The sequence below is a fragment of the Pteropus vampyrus genome, unplaced genomic scaffold (assembly GCF_000151845.1).
Source record: "Pteropus vampyrus isolate Shadow unplaced genomic scaffold, Pvam_2.0 Scaffold56, whole genome shotgun sequence".
In the NCBI taxonomy this organism is placed as follows: domain Eukaryota; kingdom Metazoa; phylum Chordata; class Mammalia; order Chiroptera; family Pteropodidae; genus Pteropus; species Pteropus vampyrus.
In genome coordinates, this window is record NW_011888837.1 from 3,833,008 (window position 1) to 3,848,228 (window position 15,221).

Genomic DNA, 15,221 nt, shown 5'->3' on the forward strand with positions numbered 1-15,221 from the left:
CAAAATAAAGAAAACAGAAACACAAGGACAAGGAAGCGATGGAAACACCGAGTTACCAGAAAGCAAAAGATAAAATGGCTATAAGAAGACCTCATATTTCAATAATCACCCTAAATGTAAATGGACTGAACTCATCAATAAAAAGACACAGAGTTGCAGAATGGATCAAAAAACAAAACCCAACCATATGCTGCCCCAGGAGACACATCTCAGTTCCAAAGACAAATATAGTCTCAAAGTGAATGGGTAGAAAATGATATTTGAAGCAAATGGCATTAAGAGAAAGGTGGGAGTAACGGTGCTAATATCAGATGAAATAAACTTCAAAATAAAAAAGGTAAAGAAAGATACTGAGGGACATGTCATAATGATAAAGGGAATCATGCTCCAAGAAGATATAACAATTATTAATATCTATGCTCCCAATCAGGGAACTCTGAATATGTAAAGCAATTACTAACAAAACTAAATGGAGAAACAGACCAAAACATTATCATAGTAGGGGACCTAAATACCCCACTGTCAGATATGGACAGATCATCCAAACAGAAAACCAATATGGAAGTAACATCCTAAAGGACACATTAGACCAACTGGACATAATTGACACCTACAGAGCCTTCCATCCCAAAACAGCTGCTTATACATTCTTCTCTAGTGCACATGGAACATTCTCAAGAATCGACCACATACCGGGCCACAGAGGTAGCCTCAACAAATATAAGAGGACTGAAATCATACCAACCATATTCTCTGATTATAATGCTTTGAAACTAGAGATCAACTGCAAAAAGAAATCAGGAAGAAACACAAATACATAGAGATTAAACGACATGCTACTGAAGAATAACTGGGTCAGAAAAGAGATAAAAAGAGAGATTGAGGGATACGTAGAAATGGATGATAATGATAGTACAACATATCAAAACTTTTGGGACACAGCAAAAGCAGTCATAAGAGGAAAGTTCATATCATTACAGATCTACCTCCAAAAACAAGAACGAGCCCAAATAAACCACCTAACGCTTCATCTTAAAAAACTAGAAAAGGAAAAACAAATTAAGCCTAAAGTCAGCAGAAGGAAAGAAATCATCAAAATTAGAGCAGAAATAAATGAAATTGAAAACAAAAGAATAATAGAAAAAATAAATGTAAAATGTAACAAAGAGCTGGTTCTTTGAGAAGTTTAATAAAATTGATAAACCCCTGGCTAGACTCACTAAAGATAAAAGAGGAAAGACCCAAATAAACAAAATTAGGGATGAAAGAGGGGAAATTACAACTGATATAGCAGAAATACAAAGGATCATACAAGAATACTATGAAAAAGTATATAACACCAAATTTAATAACCTGGAAGAAATGGACCAGTACTTAGAAAAATACAATCTTCCTAGACTAAATCAAGAAGATCTGGAAAATCTTCACCAGTGAGTTCTGTCAAACATTCAAAGAAGATTTAATACTAATTATCCTCAAATTCTTCCAAAAAATCGAAGAGGGAGCAATACTTCCCAACTAATTTTATGAGGCCAATATTACTCTGATACCAAAACGTGGTAAAGATAACACACAAAAAAAGAAAACTACAAACTGATATCTCTCATGAACACAGATGCAAAATTCCTAAATAAGGTACTAGCAAAACCAAAGTGTCCTAGATGATGTCAATAGATGATTGCCTAAAGAAGCTGTGGGACATATATACAATGGAATATTACTCAGCCATAAGAAGAGATGAAATACTGCCATTTGCAACAACATGAATGAATAGACCTTGAAATAATCATACTAAACAAAATAAGCCAGACACGCAAAGTTGAAAATCACATGATATCACTTATATGTGGGATATAAACCTAAAAGCAACAAATGAACAGGACAAACAGAGACTTATGGACATGAACTATAGACTGGTAGGTACCAGAAGGTAGGGGGTGGGGGAGAAGGAGGGAGATAGATGGTAAAAGGGGATCAAATATAGGAGAGTAGGGGGAGGGTGAAGTGGGTGAAGGAGATCAAATATATGGTAGCTGAAGGAAACTGGACTTTGGGTGGCAAACACAATAGAATATACAAATGTCAAGTTATAATGTATACCTGAAAATTATATAATTGTGTTAACCAATGTTACCCCAATAAACTTAATTTAAAAAATGGCCTAGTGGATATACAATAATTAGGATAGTGATGCTTAGAATACAGTAAATGGTATACAGATCAGGAAATTGAGGGGCAATGAGGCTGACCAGTCCAAGGTCCCAAAGTTAATTGGTGGCAGGACAGGAACTAGAACAGCGATTTGTCCCACTGTTTTATTACTATTTCAAACACTGATAAGTGAAGGCTCTCATGTAGTGGGCATCACTCTAACCCTGACCAGGACATTATCGCCATTCTGTTGTTAAATCACTGCTATGACTTTGGGAATCGTTTCAGGCCTCAGTCTCCTGACCCAAAATGAGAGAGTTGGAGATGTATCTAAGGTGTCTGAAATCTCTCGTAGAGGAAATCCCAGAAAAGATGCCCCAGTAAGCCTTGCAGGGGAGTCATCTAGGCCACCACATTGCAGCATCTCCAAATCAGCACCAACCACAGAAACTTTAGATTCCCTAAAAGAGCATCTGCCCCTTCCTTCCAACAAAAAACCCTGAGCCACCCTCAGGCCCTGGGAGATAAGCCTCACAACATCAGCCGCTACTTCCTCAGCCTGACTCAGGGGCCAGACCTGGTACCCACCGCTCCCCATGCTACCTGACACATAATCCTGACTCACAAAGGCCCTAATGGCAGCGTCTCATATTACTCACCGTGGCCAGCCATGTGAGGGGAATGCCTCTCCCAGATAGGCAGTTTCTGCAGCAGGAGACCAGCCTTGCTGGACATAACTGTTGCTGGCCTTTGCTTCTCCAAGGCCTGCCAGCCAAATGGGGCCTTTATCCCACAGAGGCAAGTGAGGTACAGCTGATCTATTTCTCAGGCAGACATCCTGGCGAGGACTTGAGGATGTGAAAGGTGGTCTGCAGAGCAGCCTCAAAGCTGCAGAAGGACAGCTAGAGCAGTCCAGCCTTTCCAAACATTGCTTGTCATGAGCTTTTTTTGTTTTCTCAGGCTCCGTGCTTCCATTTCAATTAATACAAAAAGATGATTTATATCATCTCAATTTGAGCATCTAAAATAAATTACTTACTGAAAGAACATTTTCCTTGTATCTGTACCTAGTATCTTCAGAGTTTGAGCTCCCTGAAATTTTAAACACATTTTTAAACCACTCAGAAGGAGGTCAAGAGAGACTGAGAAAGGGAGCAAAGCAGGGAGGTCACCATGAGATTCTCCCCAAAATATAGGCATTCGGCCTCCAGTTAAAAAACAGGCTGTCCTGAGATTGGGCGGGGCTTCTGTCCTCATGGGCATCTTTTTGAAGTATATGTGTCAGGGGCAGTTCGACCCTCACAACCCGGAAATCTCTAAAGTCATCCTACACATCTCTGGTGAAGGAGCACTGGGCTATGCTCCGAATTACCCACAAACACCCAGGTTCTTATTTACAAGCATTGGATTTAATAAATTTCTTCATAGATGCTTGTCCCCTAAATCTTCAGAGCAGCATGTATATATGTGAAAGTGAGAGAGAGAATATTCATTGAGGTTCTCTGGAGAAACAGAACCCGTAGGATGTGTCTATATATAGGGGAAAATTTATTTTAAGGAATTTGCTTGTGTAATTATGGATGCTGGTAAGTCCAAAATCTACAGTGTCCAAAAGGCCTGCTAATCTGGAGACCAAGGGAAGAGCCGACATTGCAGTTCAAGTCTGAAGGCCGTCAGCTACAGCACTCCGTGCTCTTGCTCAGAGGTCAATCTTTTGTTCTATTCAGGCCTTCAACTGATTAGATGAGGTCCACACACATTATACAGGAGCAATCTGCTTTACTCAGTTCACCAATTTAAATGTTAACCTCATCCAAAAGCATCCTCACAGAAACATCCAGAATATTTGACCCAATATCTGGGCACCATGTCCCAGCCAAGTTGACACATAAAAGTAACCATCACAGGATGCAAGTGGGAGGAGAAAGAAAGGAGATAGAGAACTGCCCTGATCTCAGATCCCGAAATCAGGGTGTGGTACAGAGCTAGAAACCCTGGGTAGAACTACCTTCCCGCCCTCATGTCCTCTCCTAACAGGAACTTGCCAGACAACATGCACAGATATCAACATGCACATATAGAGACCCTTCTCCTTCCCCCTCCCTAGACATTCCTTTATCCATGTATTCTAGACTATTTTACTGAGTGCTGAGGCCATGCTGTAATTAAGACTCAGTTCTTCCGTACACTTAAAAATGGTTAAAAAGGTAATTTTTTTTTATGCCTACACCATCTGGTATTCCTAGGTGGTCTCCCATCCAAGTACTAACCAGGTCTGATCCTGCTTAGCCTCCCAATTCAGATGAGATCGAGCATGGTCAGGGTGGCATGGCCATAGAGAAAGGTAATTTTTATGTTGCCTATTTTATCACAATTTAAAATTTTTAAAAAATTTTTTGAAGACTCAGTTCTTGCCAGCACAGGTCTCAAAGTCCAGAAATAGAGGACAACTACAAAGCACAACTTCAGTGTAGTGGCTCACCCAGGGTAAGACAAGGCAAGCCAGAGAATCCAGAGCCCACATGGGTCAAGAGAAACTATACCTCACTCACCTGTTCACCTGGCCTTTCTCTCCACTCTGAGCAAAGCTGCTCTGGACGGAAGAATCTCCTGGCACACTGCCAGTCAGGCTGCACGCCAGATCCTCCTTATTGCCCAAATGTGATAATCTCACTCTCTAGTCCTACAACTTCACAGTACCGCTCTGCAGACTGATAACTTGTCTTAAGTTGTAAAGTTTGTTAGTATTTATTCACTAAAAGTGCCGATGTATTTTTACTCTTCCAATTTTTATTGATGAAAAAAACAATATTATAGTAATATTTAAAAAATTCGACCTCAATCTCCCCACCTGATCATGCCCAACCACAGCCATCAAATCCTCAGACCAAACCTTGTCATTATCCGTGGCTCCCCTATATCTCCCACATCCTACTTCCAATTTGCCAGGAAATCCTGTCAATTCTACCTTCACATTATGCCCAGAATCTTCCAATTTCCCACATCTCCTCCACTGCAACCACCCCAATCTGCATCACCATCATGCCCCCGCATACTACTGCCACAGTCTATTAATACTGGGCTGCCTGCTTTCACCCTTGCCCTCCAATAATCCACTCTCCCCACGCAGTGGCCAGAGTTGTCTTTTAAAATGTTAGACCATGTCATGCCTCTGCAAAATCCTCCAATGGCTTCCCATCTCACTCACAGTAATGATCCATTACTTCTTGACCTCATATCCTGCTCCTGTCCCTCCTGACTCACTCTGCTCAGTTACAACAACCTCTTTGCTGTTGTATGGTACGTGCCAAGCCTGTCTCAGGACCTTTGCACTGGCTGTACACTCTGCTCAAAACACTCTTCCCCCATACATCCACATGGACAATTTCCCCAGCTCCCTCAAGTCTTTGTTCAAATATTATCTTCTACTTAAAACTGTAATACCCGCCAACACTTTTGACTCTGATTTATCTTTTACTTTTCTATAGCACATATTACAGAATATTCTAACAGTCTAACATATTATATACTTTAATTCTTTGTTATATTTATTGTTTACTTGCTGTCTCCATATCACTAAAACGATAACTCCATTAGAACAAATTTTTTTATTAAGTTTATTGGGATAACATTGGTTAATACAATTATATAATTTTCAGGTGTACATTATAATTTGACATCTATATATTCTATTGTGTGATTACCACCCAGAGTCCCATTTCCTTCAGCTACCATATATTTCATCCCCTTTATCCACTTCACCCTCCCCCAACCCCCTATATTTGACCCCCTTTACTCTGTCTACCTCTTCTCTCCTCCCCCACCCCTTACCTCTGGTAACCACTAGTCCATTAGGACAAATATTTTTGACTATTTCTCTCATGATTGTGTCTCAAGCCCCTGGAATAATATCTGGCATATAGTTAAATAAATAGTTGTTGAATGAATGATGAGAACAAAGTACTCATTCACAAAGCAACACTCTCCAGTCCCAAACACCCTACTTCTCTGGGCTCCAAATCTGGGAGAAGGACATGAGAGTCTTTCCCATAAAAAGTTCAAAAGTCTTCTTAGACTACTGTTCCTTATGTGATCACACATGTCACTACAGTATATTGAAACTTTTGATCAGAGCAGCCTAGACACAGACACTGGACCGAATAAAACCAATGAATATGGTTGGTTGACATTTGGTTAGAACAAGTTCACATGCCAAGAGGTGGGAGAACCACATGTCCCTTCAGTCACCAACAACTATTTCCTGACATCTTCCCTGCAAAAAACATTATAAATGTTGCTGTATTTGTAGTAATCCTAGGTATTTAGTAATAAGAAAGGTGTTCTTTTTTATTTTTCAAAGGAACATGAATTGCCTTTGATGTTCCTATTAACAGGCACTCTGTGTAAGTGACACATAGTGGAGACTGGGAAAGACACATACTGGGGTGGGAGGGTCACATGACACCTAAAGTATAATAGATACAAATCAGGGCAGCTTCTGGGCTGACATCCCAGTGGCCAAGTCTCTGTTACCTGCACCTCTCCTCTTCTAATAACTAATCCCTCCATCCTTTCCCCAGCCACCAGCTCCAGGCTTGGTCAACCAAAGTTCTCCCCTCCATCATTTCTAAGTGGTGCTGGCATGAAGAACCTGTTTCCTCACAGACTGTTAAGCCAAAAGGGTTTAAAACAAAAGAGTCAATTAAAATAAGAATATAAATTCATTAATGAATCAGTGAGTAAATGAATGAACTGATTTTTAAAACCAAGTAAATATACCGAATTAGAAGAAAGAACATTAATTTTGGAGCCAGAAAAATCCCAATTCTGAATCTCAGCCCTATCACTTAATATCTTTCAGCTTCGAGAAAGAAATGTAGCTCCTCTTGAGTCCTACATCTCCTCCTAGAAAGTTATTGTTCGAAAAACACCTAACACCAACTGGCTATATGGGCCATTCCCCTTAACACAGTAGAGTGACAACGGCGACCTAAAACCATTACAGCTTTCTTGACATTGGAAATATGGAAATTTAAATTCCATTGGTTGGCTTTCAACTAAATGATAGAGTTATGGCTTATGGATTTTTAAAGCATATGACCAAAAAGATATTTTTATCAAAGTTATTGTATTTGAAGTAAGCTTTCAGAAATATTTCCTTTTTTAAGGTAAATAAAGATTTTTGCAAACGAATCTGATAACTTCACAACAGCTTTGTTGATTTTATGTGCTGTTGAACACTGTTTCACTCTGTGTATAATATATAAGTAAATAAAATATGGTAAGACTTACTCTATACACCAACAGTAAAGAAATAAGTAGAAACTTTCTGTCAAGGAAGAATTTAACAAAATTTTTTTCAAATTTTGTTCCTTTTGAAGTTTTATTTATTTTATAAATTTCAGGACAACACATGCAAATGGGAAAAAATATGCCATTTGCTTTTATTTATTTTCACCAACATTTAAATTGAAGGCTCTTTAGAAATCCAATACAGAAAAAGAAAGATCAGAAGAAATAATACAAGTGTCCATCAGCTAAAATAGTTAACTAGTTTGGTTAAATAGTTTACAATAAATCCAAAAAATGGAACTCTGGGCAGTAAGTATAGAGATTACGTGGATCTCATTTTATTAGCATGGCAATGTGTTTCTAACGCAGGGGGCAAAGTAGCATATGTATAACACACTCATTAATGTAAAATTATTGATGTTTCTCTGCTTTGTAGCCTCCAGTACTTCCTCTCTTAACACTCAAAATCCTTTATTGTTATTCCTTAGTTAATATTTAATGTCCCTGCTAGCCTGTTAAATCCAGGAAAGCAGGAACCCCACCTTTAGCCCCAGCACCTAGATCAGTGCCTGGCACATGATACATGGTCAAAGCGAGTTGCTGAGTGAGTGGGTAGTACCTTAATCTGAGGACATGGGCTTGTTCCGGATGACTCTTGCTTCCTTTCCAAACTGCTGACAAATCATCCATTTATCATCTGCTCTAGAATTTTGCTTAGGATTATCATCAAGCCTGTGGAATTTACCATTTTCTAGTTTATAGTGTTTGTGTTCTTATTCATTTTGGTTCTCAGTTTGCATAGTCTCCTTCATTAGATTGCCAGCTATTCAAAGCTAGGGCCTATGTTATGTCTTGTTCATTCTGTAATGCCCAGGAAAATATTCTTCTCAAAGTGGAGGTTTTTTGAATGATTGAATGATTTGGCAAGTATCACCTCCTACCTAAGAGAATAACCAATTGGAGTCACTATAATTTAATAACAATCACAACTCCCTTACACAGGCCAGGCACTGTGGTTGGAGATATACATCCATTACCTCTTTTATTCATCACAACAATCCTCTGAGGGAAATATTACAAGCCCCATTTTACAGATGAGGCACCTGTGGCTTCAGCAACTCTCATGGACTCACCCCTGGTCACGTAGCTAGTAAGAAAAAGAACCAAGATTGGAGCCAGTATTTTCTAACTCCAAGGTCTATGCTCTTAATTACTTGTGACCATCCACTCCCATTCTTCCAGCAGCTGATAGAGTCTCTCAGGCAAAAACTGGGCACGGATATATCATGTCCATCTTATTGGCAATTTGGTGCATAAGAAGGAGCCCTGGAAGGAAACTCACTAAATTAATCTCCCAAAGTTTTCTTGTTTGTTTAGACAGTGACCTTGATGGCTATGAGAAAAGATAATTTTCTGACTCTACTGTCCTTGGCTCCTGGACAGAAGCAGAGAAGAGAAGAAGCCATAAACTCTGATCAGAGGCCTATAAACAGCCTCTTCAAACCGCCGCGATCAGGAAGGCTTTGGAAAATGTCCTCCCCGTCCTGCCTGGCTTTTTAAACTAAGTAAGCTCCACAGAGGGAAGCATTGTTGAGGATTTCCTGGACAGATTCTTTTGCAGAATGAGACCCCCACATACAAGTAAAGAGAAGGCAGTAACAGAGGAGAAGATTTGAGGGAATTAAAAGGATAGTGAGGGCGTGGTTGTCTACAGTTCTGCTCCAAGGACATATGAATATTTGGCTGTCATTACAAGAAGATTCTGGTTAATAAATACTGTCTGGAATTTTCTTGCTGATTTTTTACCCTCACACCGCAGGCCCTGACCACTGAGGTCCACTATACAAATGCAAATTACCTGAATCAGGCTGCTGGTGACTCACCAACTCCCCTTTAAAGCAACACTGGGTTCGAGGCAATGACTACTCAGGGTAGAAGCCATGGCTCACAGAATCTGTTTCTCCTACTGGCTATCGATCTTCTGGTTGGTGGTAACTGTGGCAGAAGGTAAGGGTTTGGTTTTTATTCTACCATGGGCCCACTAATTAATAAGTTGTGTGAAAAGATAAAATTTGTCTCCATAATTATACATATTTACAGATTGGAAATATTTATGTCAGCTTCCATTAGCCAGTAAGGTTAAAGAGAAAGAGGCCGAATTGTATTATCTGAAGACTTTGGTCTTAGTCTCAGCTCTAGCTCTGTGACTTTAGACACATGTAACCTCTCTGACATGAGTCTCCTCATATGGGAAGTGACAGTATTAATAATCATTATTATGAGAGTCATGAGGACCAAATGAGTTATCATGCAAGAAAGCTTAAAACACTATAGAAATGCTATTTATTATTCTAAAGCTAACAATTTTAACCCAGAATTACAACAATGTCTACCTCTTTATATCCCCAGCAGCACGGTAATTTGCACACAGCGGGTGTTTAGTCTCTGTTAATTAATTACATCTGTTCAGCTGTGTCTTGGTGCTACTGGGGTGAGTATAGATTTTCTTTTTTAAGATTATATTAGATTCCATTTTTCTACTGTTCCTATTCTTTTTCCTTTTCCCCACTACAAAATTTCCAGAAGGCTTGGGCCTTAAAATTGGTTTATAACCCTCCAGGGAAATTTAAGAAAAGGATAGGGAAGGAGGAGCAAGGGGAAAGAGAGAGGAAGGAGGTCCTGGGGGACCTGGGTCTGATGTTCTTTTCGCAGTTCCCCTTAGCTCCAGAACTAGATGCGCTTCAGGGAGTCAAACTGGGTCCTTTCGCTCCTTTCACATTTTCCTGGGGGCTTTGCAGGGGGCTAGAGGCTAGTCACCCTCAAGGCTGGTGGAGAGACCACCAGAGCTCACCCTGTCCAATCTCTGCATGACCTCTGGTGATCAGACTAAAGGGAGATAGAGATTACAAATAACCTCTGCCCCAGTACCCAAGAGAAGGCTCCCAAGCATCACCTGCTAAAAACGACATCTAAAAGAGGCACTGTAAAACAGAACTAGCTACCTGACACCTTCTTCCCAGAAAGTGAACCATGCACAGTTCAGGAAACTTTGTAAATGTGTAGCTAAATTAAGTTATAATGAGATTAGAGGTTTATTCGCACCTAAAAGAATGCCAATTAAAATGTGAGATTTTATTTCCAAACTTGGCTCACCCTTCCTCACTGTCCCTCAGACTGGAATCAAAGTCCTTCAGATGTAGCTTCACTCTGCCCAGGCAGCCCTGGTACCAGCTCAGTGCTCACTTACACATACCCTGGCTCTGTCAGACAGGGTCATGTGTGGGTATTCTAGCTCATCCTGTTCTCTCTCCTCTCCCCAGCAGGCTGTGGCTGCTCCCTCCTCCCATTTATTTTAATTCTGCTTCAAATTATGACATTTAAATGTCACTATAGTATTCACAAAGCCTTTCCTAAGACACATAATTTTAAAATTGCAATTTCTCTTTCTCTGACACCTTTGAATTCTTACAGCAATTTGTACATCACCCATGGCACTTAACCGCATTCTGCTCTATCTTACGGATCCATGTACTTGCAGGGTATCCATCCACATTTCTCAAGTGCAGGCCCTGTATCTTTATCATCTCTGCATTTGTCACAGCACCTAACACAGTAACCCGCATGCTGTTGAAACAACCAGACTTATAGCATAGAGTCGAATGAGGCCTGTGTGACACTTCCTGGGTTCCCAATTTTTTACCTGTAAAATTAAAAATTTGATCAAGATAGCCAGTCATTCTGTGAGTCTACAAAATGAATTGAGTGGCACTTAACTGAGTAAATTAAAATAAAATTGAATTGAGTTGTAAGTAAATTAATCACAGGAGTTATATCTCTTTCTGCTTCAACTCTAAAAGCACATAAGAATTTTTCTAATAGTCCATGTACCATATAAAGGAAAAACTGCATATTTAGACATAAAGTATGAAGCTTACTTCTCTTAAAGTCAGTATAGTTCACTATAAACCAGGTACTGTCTGCCCAAAGAACCACAGCTACAGGTAATTATTTAAAAAAAAAAAAAAGGTCTTCTCATCCTCGCTTTTTTTTTTAAAGTACTAGTTGTTGGTATGCCATGATTTTTATGTCTAGACTATAATAAACCCATTTAAAATTGATTTCCAAACTCTAAGCAATATTTTGACTTAACTTTTTAGTACACTCTAATTTTAAATGTAAGTTTCTATTGTGAATTTTCTAGGACTGGAATTAAATACTCACTGAGCTTCACAAAAATCTACAGAGAGGAAAATTCAACATCTGCCTGATGATTCATTCCATTGATCAACCATGCCCTCTAATCCTGGGACTATTCTAGGTGCTGGGGACATAGCAGTGACCAACAGAGTCAATAGGCCCTGCCTTCACGAAGGTCCTATTCTAATAACATCCATACCCTTTAGTCCTATCAATAGGGTACAGATTTTATGTATAAAATGTAACCAGAAGGGCCAAAATGGGGCTCATGCTAAGAGAATCTTTCCATAACATTCAAGATTCATAACAGTAGCTAACACCTACTAAATGCATATCATGTGTCAGGTTTATTTTGAGCACTTTATGTATCTTATTTCACATAATACAACAAGCCAAGGAGATAGGTAATATTGTTTTCTCCACTTTACAAATAAGGAAAAGGGGACTTAAAGAACTCGAGGACCCTGTCAATGGTCACATAGTTATTAATGGCAAAGTTCAGAGTGCCCGGATCTGGAGCCTGCGCTTTTAAACACTAGGCTGTTCTGCCCTTCAAAATGTTTTTGATCTGCATTTAAACATTTGAACTATTTTGTTCTGATTATGGTTGCCAAAGAGCTCTCATCTTTGTCAATCAGTGCCTTTGGTGGCATGTCAGGTGTTATGTAATGAGAAATATTTGCTTATTAATGATCACGTTATCCCTGAGAGGTGGGAACATGGTAACTTTTGCAATTATAGAAACTGAGATTTCTCCCAATCCATTCAATTCCACTGTAGGCACTATGCTGGGGATGAGGGAATAGTGGTCTATAGGATGGCCAAATAAATATTATAACTCCTGAGTAGTAATCACATGACTGATGAGTATTGTGAAAGTGGACTCACAGGATGCTATGGAAGCATACTGCATGTTGCCTTAACACAGCTTCAGGGTTAAAGCCTCTCTAAGGAAATGAGACGTGAAATCTGCATAGAAGTAAGTCAGGCAAAGAGAGCAGGAAATAGTGTTCTAGGCACTTGGATTCAACTTTTAAAAGCCCATAACCATTGATGACTTTTGCCAAAGTAGCTTCTGTGGAGTAGAAGAGGCAGGGTCAGATTCCAATGGATTAAATAGATGGAGGGAAAAACAGAGTCAAAAGTGCACAGACCTCCCTTTGCAGTGAGAGAAGTAGGAACCAAATAATTCATGGCAGATCACCAGTTTTCTCTCTGAAATATGAAACTAAGTAATCTACTTAGAAAGGTAGAGAGAATTTTGAAGAGAATTCTTCAAATGAATGAAGAATCAGGATTTTGAAGAGGCTTTGAGGAAAGTATCAAAGGTTTGGAAGACAGTGGGAATGGAGCAGAACAAGAATAAACAAAAGATTCGTGAGCAGTGTTAACTCAGCCAAAAGTGGAGACCCACCCATTAAGATGTGGGGCCTTAATCTTGTAAGAAGCCTGTGACAGTTTCCCAAATCAATCCCAATGGCTCCCGCATTTTAGAACACTTGTGCTAGCTAACCGGTTATCTAAAATAGTCATCATGTGTCTAGTCAGATGGAAGAATGTGGCTTTATGTGGTCCTGCTCACATTCTTATATTGGTTATCAGGACAAGCTTGAATCTTGATTCTGAGCCTTGGAAATTCCCAGAAGAGAATACTGAACACTATTAGACATCTCAGAGTCAGTTGGAGGATCTGGAGAGTAGCCTCAGGTTTTAATAAATGAGATGAGCACAAGGATTGGTTTGTTTGTAACAGCTGGAGTGCAGCTTACTGTGTAGCAGAGCTCAAGGCCTAGCTAAGCCTGATTTGATGGCAAAATGTCAAGATGGAGATTAAGAGTAAGGCTAGCTTATCCCCTAGCAACTGGATTCTCAGCAGAAAGTTTTCATGTTACAAAGGTTCAGAACTAATATAAATGCGTAAGAGGAAAGAATGAGTAATGTGGGATTTAATCGTCTTCTGTAGTTGGAAATGTCTTAAGCTAGTTTCACCATAGAATTTCAATATTCAGTAGCCTGGATGGGTATGGGAGAAAGGGTCACTATTTTGTTCAAGGAACAGACATCCATTCAAGTTAGCTTTAAAAACAAGTAGAGCTGGAGTGATTATTATAAGGTATCTCTAAGAACCTTAAGTACCACCGGCCCTCAGAGGGACCAGCCTGGAAAGTCAAGAACCACAGCTACTCTCACCATCACTCTGTTACATGGTCGTTGTGTTAACAGCTACCTTCCCTGTTTAAGAGACCTGCCCCATTTTATGGTTTCTATGGAAAGACTGGCTTCTCTGCTTAATCAACATTCAACTGGCCAAAACCTAACTCTCCAGCCCCTGTCCTACACTTCCCACTAACATTCCACACTAACTATGTGTCTCTGTTGAAACTCTCAAGTGAGAATCTGATTGGTCACTGGCCAGTTAATGAATGAGTTGAGTGTCTATCAGCAGTCCAATCAGCCATAGCCAAAGGTGTGTAGGACTGACTTTTCCAAGGGTTGTGAGTGAAACAGAATCTCTAAAAGGGGCTATGAACACAGGCAGGCAATATGTATATCCAATATAACCAAGAAACCTGAATTCAGCTGTTCTAATGGTTAGGGGAATCTAGCTCTGTCTAAGTGCTTCAGTACTCTCAACTTCCTGTAGGGGTTTCATTTTTCCCATCCTCCACACTCAGCAGCCCCTTTCAGGTCTATATTGGTAAGTTTCTAAGGAAATAAAGAAATAATACTCTAAAGAAAAGTTTACTTTTTCATAGCTAACTAGATTAGATGATACAGCTAGAGGGAAGACCTTGGCACTTGAGCTTGATCCAAATTTCTTCTCAGAAACTAATTTCATCCTGGTCCTTAGTCCGTGTTCCCCTGCTACATATAGAAGCTCTCTTCCTTCTTGTTTGGGAAATGATTTCACTGCTGGGGCAAGTGAAGCAGATCTTCTGGATTAATGGCCTTTGGGAGCAGTTATTTTTATTTTCTTAACATTAAGTTCTTTTTTTCCACTAATTTAGTTACGATTTATACAAATGCACAAATCTTAAAGGTACACATTAGACACTTTACATATTCATAAATATATGTGTATAAATGTGTGTGTACATATATAAGTATAAATGTATATGTGTATGTGTGTTATGTAGGCATATATATATATATGTGTGTGTGTGTGTACATCCATATCTATGTTAACAACCACTCAGATCAAGATCTGGAGAGTTTCCTGTTACTTTTTCCATTAAATAACACCCACCCTACCTCTAAGCTATCTTTAACTTTTTTTAACCATAGATTAGTTTAGCTTGTTTTTGAACTTTATACAAATGGAATCTTTTGCTCAACATGACACCTCTGGGCTCCATCCATGTTGTTGTGTTAGTAATCCTTCCTTTTCCTCGCTAAGTAGTATTGTCATATGAATATACACAGTTCTCGGTTCTCCTATTGATGGATATTTGCATTGTTTTCAAGTGTAGGCTAATATGAATAAGACTGCTATAAACATTCTTGAACTAGCCTTTTGTCGACATATGCACTCATTTCTCTTGAGAAAATTCCCCAGAGTGCAATTGTGGGGTCATAAGGTG

General features: G+C 39.4%; 1 protein-coding gene across 1 annotated transcript in view; it reads left to right on the forward strand.

The window, feature by feature from the left end:
• The first annotated feature begins 9,160 nt into the window (after positions 1-9,160).
• Positions 9,161-15,221, forward strand: part of ODAPH (odontogenesis associated phosphoprotein) — an 11,031-nt gene continuing 4,970 nt past the window's right edge. Inside the window, exon 1 of the mRNA XM_023530905.1 lies at positions 9,161-9,450. Within this exon, the coding sequence (XP_023386673.1) occupies positions 9,384-9,450 (67 nt within the window). The 5' untranslated portion in view covers positions 9,161-9,383. The remainder of the gene's footprint in view (positions 9,451-15,221) is intronic.